General features: G+C 34.8%; 1 protein-coding gene across 1 annotated transcript in view; it reads left to right on the top strand.

Moving 5' to 3' along the window:
- Positions 1 to 5774, top strand: part of LOC103764920 (protein fantom) — a 32805-nt gene extending 27031 nt beyond the window's left edge. Inside the window, exons 19-21 of the mRNA XM_029963770.1 lie at positions 1602 to 1785; positions 4166 to 4250; positions 5458 to 5774. Of these exons, the coding sequence (XP_029819630.1) occupies positions 1602 to 1785; positions 4166 to 4250; positions 5458 to 5602 (414 nt within the window). The 3' untranslated portion in view covers positions 5603 to 5774. The remainder of the gene's footprint in view (positions 1 to 1601; positions 1786 to 4165; positions 4251 to 5457) is intronic.
- Positions 5775 to 6181: the final 407 nt, after the last annotated feature.

Here is a 6181-nt window from a genome sequence, read left to right on the forward strand (position 1 = left end):
TTATTTCTTATATTAATCACAAGGGATATCTAACAGATTTTCCAGTGCCTGGCTGTACCATTTGCTTCTTCTTGTCTATGATGTAGGATTAATCAAAGAATACTTCATTTTGTTTCATTTGATTTACAAATTTGAATATGAAAACCATAATTCAAGTCAAGGACCATCACTTTAATGATCCTTGGCAGTCATTTGACTTACTAGATTTTAGGAAAAGAATTCCTTTAACTCTTTCATTGTTCTGTGCTATCCCAGTAATATTGCCAGCTGGATTAGTGGAGACAGAATGGTGTGGAATTTTTTCTGTCATCCTAGTTAAATTTCCATTAATCAACTGAATAGTAAAATAACCTTATTAAAATAATCAGATTTGGGGGTTTAGTTGAAGTGGCTTAAGATACATAATAAAAGGAAATGTTTTGAAAGAAGAGGGTAAAATTCTTCATCAAATACAGAAAGAACTTGACAGCAATGGAAGGTGTTCTCTATGATGGATATTTTTACAATAGGATATACCTGCTTTTCAGTTTAATTATATAATTTGCTTGGAAAAATGTAAGCTATGTCCATAATAAATAAGAATATTGATCTGCAGTTCTGACAGAGTTAGAAAGCTAATCTTTTGAATATGGTTTAGTCCTTCAAGTGATTTAAGTTTACAATCAAAAGTTGTCAAAATATTTCAGTGTAGGGGAAATACTTCTAACGAAGTTATGAACCTGAAAAGAAAGAAGTAAAAACCATTCTTTGACCTTTCTGTACTCCAGCATGTTCTGTTTGCTCTTTGAAGAATGTCACCTTTGAGTGCTCACCTGGGTATTCCAACTTTGATACCACAGTGGCTTTTCTTTCCTTGAATTACAGAGTTAACCAGGGCACTCTTTGTGATTCTTTCTCTTGGGTCTGACATTCCCACTTAAATACATCAAACTTATTAAAAGTTATCTGCACACAAATACTCCAGACTTTGCAGAACAGTATGAAAATTTCATATAAGGAACAGAAAAATATAACTTCAGTTAAAGACAATAAAAAAAGACTCTGGTGAAGAACAATTGGGATATTACTTTTGTTACCATATTGTTAATTTTAACTTGTAAAGGTATGTTAGATTTACCTGGGAAAGTTCAGTATTTGACATTCAGTTCCTTGCAAATACATTGTTACTTTACATGCCTAACAATTTGTGACTTGATGGATTTTTATTGAACTGCAGGAGGTACTAACAATCCTCTTTCATCTGGAAAACTTTTGTACCCAGTATCACTGCAACTGTTTTAAGCAGTTATTACAAGATCAGTTTGCTGTGTAGCTAAAAATGATGACAACTGAAATTTCTGCTTCAGACAGTGTTTGTACATAAAGATAACCTGATCTCCAGCAGACTGTGGCTATTGCAAAAATATTTTAAACATCAAATAGAAATCAGCATCTCTTGCAACAACAGTCTTCAGTACAAACCCTGGGGCTTTGGATTCTCCTTGTGTATATGTAAAAATCAGTCAGTCAGCATTAATCAGACAAACTAGCTGCTGGTTTACATGTGTGAATGTTTGTTGGGGGTTAATTTTGGGTTATGTTTGTGTTTTGTTTTGAAACAGGAAGCGGAAAAAATCCGGATTAAAATCACGTCCCTTGCTCTGAGTGACTCACGGGTTACCTCGGATGAAACCATCCAGCAGCTGTTTGTGGAGTGCAGATTAAACCATTTCCTGGCAGAGGAGACCCCCCTGTCACTCCCCAAGCCCAGGGCTGGCCAGAGGATTCACTATAACTACAGCACAGGTGAGTGGGAGGTGTTTGAGCAGGCTGTTCCCTCCAGCTGGGGCACAGGGAAGTGCCTGCAGTGGAGCCTCCTTCCTGGCCACAAGGGTTGTGTTCATCTGTGTGCACACTGCATTTGTCTGCTTTCCACATATTTTAGGAAATATTAATGGTGGTTTTTAAGAAATGAGGCAAAGATGCAATTTTCAAGTACAAAATGAAATACTGAAGTAGGCTCGTGCATGAAGTAGTAACATCACAATATATTTAAATATGCTGGTAGCATGTAAATTTGAAAATTAGAGTGTGCATAACAAATTTATATATTCTTTTTAAAAGGGCATGATGAACTATTTTTTCTATTTACATGATGATACAGCAAAAGAAAAACATTCTGTCTAACCACATACAACTAAAATACAGTTGAAAAGAGAATATGTAATTGGACTTGATCACTTGCAAATACTAATAACAACTTTGTAATATGGGAAACTATTCACCCATGTTTAATACTAATACATTGCTAATTATTTCATAATACTTTATATTTACACTACTGGCATACATAGAACTATTGTAATAATTGATAATTCTCTTGTTAATGATTTTCCCAGCTATTTCTTAGTATTTCAGTTATTCATTAACTTATTCTTTCCTGTTAAAGTCTATTTCAATTAAGATTCAGTCTGAGTGCTTCATGGTGTCTTGGACTTTTAGGTGACAATATCCTGGAGCAGGTGAATGAGTTTGCTATTTTTGACAAACCATTAATACAGACATTCAAATTAAACATTTTTTTTTTAAAATAATTTTGTAAAAGTGGCTTTGCAGAAGTGGTGTCCCAGTCAGATCTTTAAAACTGCTACCATCTACCAACCTGATTTGAGCTGAGTCTTCCATTGGCTGAGGCTTTGCTTCCCCTCAAACCAGTGAGATTTCTGCCATCATACACTAAATAAATCATCATTTAAGGGCTCCTTCTCTGAGGTGTAAACTCCCCCAAATGTTCTAGACAGGCAGACATAGCTGCAGGAATATTTTTAAAACCTCATTGAAATAATACCACAAGCCATTAAAAGCTTTTAAATGCTTTTAATTTCTCTTGCCGCAGGAACTCTCACTGCTTGGAATATAAGAAGCTTTTAGAAGGTATAAAAGTTCTTAGACAATATTCTGATTCCTGTGTATATTAGCTACAGTCTGAGCATATTAGTTGTTTAAGTATCAACTCTGCAAAATTAAACTAATGAAATGCAGCAAAATTATGATGAATAGAAAATAAAACTGCAGACTTTTAGGACAATTAGGAAACTTCAACACATTTCAAGCTGTGATATTTGAAAATAGTATCATGCTTTGTAGAGACTGTAATTTATGAAGCTTTCCAGCCTGGTAGTGCTGTATTGTATTGGTTCTGTTAATCCTGGCTTCATAACTTTGATTTTTCTATTTGCTGCTTCAGTATGGACTATAGAACTTCAAAAGTTTAAGCTTCAGCAAGTTCCTAATGAATCAGTATAAAGAGGGGGGTTTCAGGATGAATTGCTCCAGGGCTGTATCCTGCAGCATAACACTAAGGCAGCTGTGATTTGCAGAGGTTTGCTTGGATAATTGGTCACCTAATTTCTACTCAAGATTAGATTTGCATATATGGGGGAAAAAACCCTGATGAGCCTGCCTTTTGATAAAGGCAGTTGAGAAGCCAGTGAGATTATAGTAATGAAATCTGCATCTGTGTTTGCTGCAGCTTTACTGCATCTTCCAGTCATGTCTAATTAGATTTGAGTATGCTGAATATTGGAGGTTAACTGAATATTTTCTTAAATAAAAATAAGATTTGCATGGGTAGAAAGAAATTTACTTTGAGCTTAGAAGGAAACTAATAGTCTTTTTAGACCTTTGTATGGAGAAAATCAGGGTAAATCCATAAATTATCTAAAAATTACTAATTCCTTTAATAAATAACACATTTTACATTATCTATATCTGGAACTGCCTGACTGTTTTAAAAAGATCTAAAAGAAATAGAAGAGAATGAATAGTAAAAATGTTGGAATTTACAGACAGATGCATTTCTAGCTCCTCCTCCCCTCAAAAGCAAAGGAAAACTGTTCCAAAGAGCTATGTTTGTTCCTCAGAGGGATGTATATTCATTCAAATTCTGTCCTAGCAAATTTTTTTCTTAAAAAAAAAAAGTAACTCCTTTAGCACTTCTTCAGTTTTTGCATCCTGAATTTTTATAGTATTCCACAGAGTAAATTTGCAAGAAGGAAGGTACCTTCTTAGTCTAAGATGCCCAAAAGAAACATTTATTTTTCTTCGTTCTTTTCTCCATGTCCTTTCTCGTAAAAGGTTGAAACCAATTGATAACTAATCATATCCATTTTGATTTCCTTTGCAGTGATAAATGTGGATAAGGCACATAATGGTGCAGAAAGAGAGTATCTCAAGTCGATTCTTCTGAAGGCAGATCCACCTGCTGACAGGTACAGATCAGTGCTGGAAATCTCCTACAGGGCTCATGCTTTGCCTTGTCCTACTCGAGGTGACCCCCAGAAATCAACACATAACTACCCAGGGTCTCTGGTAAATGAAGAAGATGAGCTAAGGCATACCAAAGATCATATTTAAATGGTTTTCTAAACTTCAAGCTCGTAATATTTTTTAAAATTACAAAAGTCCAAGTGATTGTGGTACTGTTCATACATGTCCACCAGTTGGAGTATTCCCTTGGGATCCAGAGTTCAAATCTCCTCCTTCCTGCTTAGCAGCAAAGATTTAATGCAGTGTTACCATCTTTTAGGCAGACTGGAACTCTAAGAGGTTAGAGGTACTCTTATTTGCATGTTTTGTTGAGCATGTAAAAAACCTGGGTTTGATTTGAACCACAGGCTGGGTCTGTATGAATGATTCTCCCCTTTGGCAAGAAGTTACTGTCCCAGATGTCACTATACCTGCTTTTAATTTATGCTTTATTGAAAATTTTAGTAATAGTGGTAAGTTAAAAATTATTCCAGCACTAATCTCCTCTTCTATCACTGTCTTAGGTGCCAAGCTGATTTCCCCATATTGATTTGATTGAACATTGACACTGAATCAAAACAGATCTATTCCCAGTACCCAGTTTTATCAGTTGTTGTTATTATAATTTTCAAATTTTTTAATGTTATTTAATATTTATCTTACACATCTAAGTATTTCTTTTTTATTGAGTTTTGGCAATTTTGCTTCTGCTTAGCTCTTTGTCAAAATCCTAAGTTAAATCAATTATAATCGAGCCACCTGTTGAAAACAGCTGTGATATTTTCCCTTTTTTACCTCTAGACCATTTATTTAAACACACATTTTCAGTAGGTCTCTGGGTTTAGTGACAAATATTTACATATATGTACTGGCAGGACAACAAAAGAACACAAAACCAACTAAACAAATCAGTTCTGTAAGCCTGAAGATCTGGGGTTACAACCTCTCTGTCCTTTTAGTACTGCTAAATAATCCTAAAGGAGGAGGGAAGAGTTCAAAGAGATGATCTCAGAATATTCTTGCAGTGGGAAATGTTGAATATAATTCACTTTTAAAATAGTGTGGGTTTGGCTTTTTTATGGGTTTTTTATTCGATGTTTAACCTTTTTTGAAGGTAAAATATCTTTTTTGTTTGTTTGTTTGTTTTTGGGGGGGTTTTTTTGTGTTTAGCCTAAAGTTTACAGTGGTCAGTGATCCCCCAGAAGACGAGCAGGACCTGGAATGTGAGGATATTGGTTTTGCTTATGTCAGTTTGAAAGAGATATTCCAGAAGCAAAGAGATATCATTGAGCAAGATATTGATGGTAAGTTTTAAAGATCTCTTTTTTGTTGACTTTTGTGGCCTAAAAATTGCCCCTTGAATTTCTGCTTTTCCTTGCAAGACTTACTGTGCAAGTAATTGTTGGACATTGTTTCAGTCTGAAATGCTTTGATATTAACTCCTGGCTTCCACATTTGTTTGCAGAAGTCTGCAAAGGCAGGACCCTCCACCTCACAGCCTTCACCATACACCTTAAAAAAACCCCTGGGAACTAAATGAAAAAGAAACCCCCACCCCCTTCTGGTTTTCCACTAAGTTCATTTGCTTATAATAAAACCATCAGGCACACAGTGTAGCAAATGCATTAATTGTTAGATTTTTACTTAAAACTATTGCTAACTATGCATATAATGTCTTTAACAGAGTTTGGAACACCTGTATTTACATATTGTGAAAAATCATTATTTTATATAGGCAGTTATTATACCGATAGGTTTTTTATTTCAAAGTTAATTCCAACATTAATACTTCTATTGTTGTACATTCTGGTTCTTGGACTCCTTTGTTTCTAGTAGGCTGAGGAGCTGAATGGGAAGGTTTCTTTATCATTTATTTCTTTCTTTTCTTTTTTTT

The sequence above is a fragment of the Manacus vitellinus genome, unplaced genomic scaffold, assembly GCF_001715985.3.
Source record: "Manacus vitellinus isolate BGI_N305 unplaced genomic scaffold, ASM171598v3 scaffold_62_pilon, whole genome shotgun sequence".
NCBI classification, from domain to species: domain Eukaryota; kingdom Metazoa; phylum Chordata; class Aves; order Passeriformes; family Pipridae; genus Manacus; species Manacus vitellinus.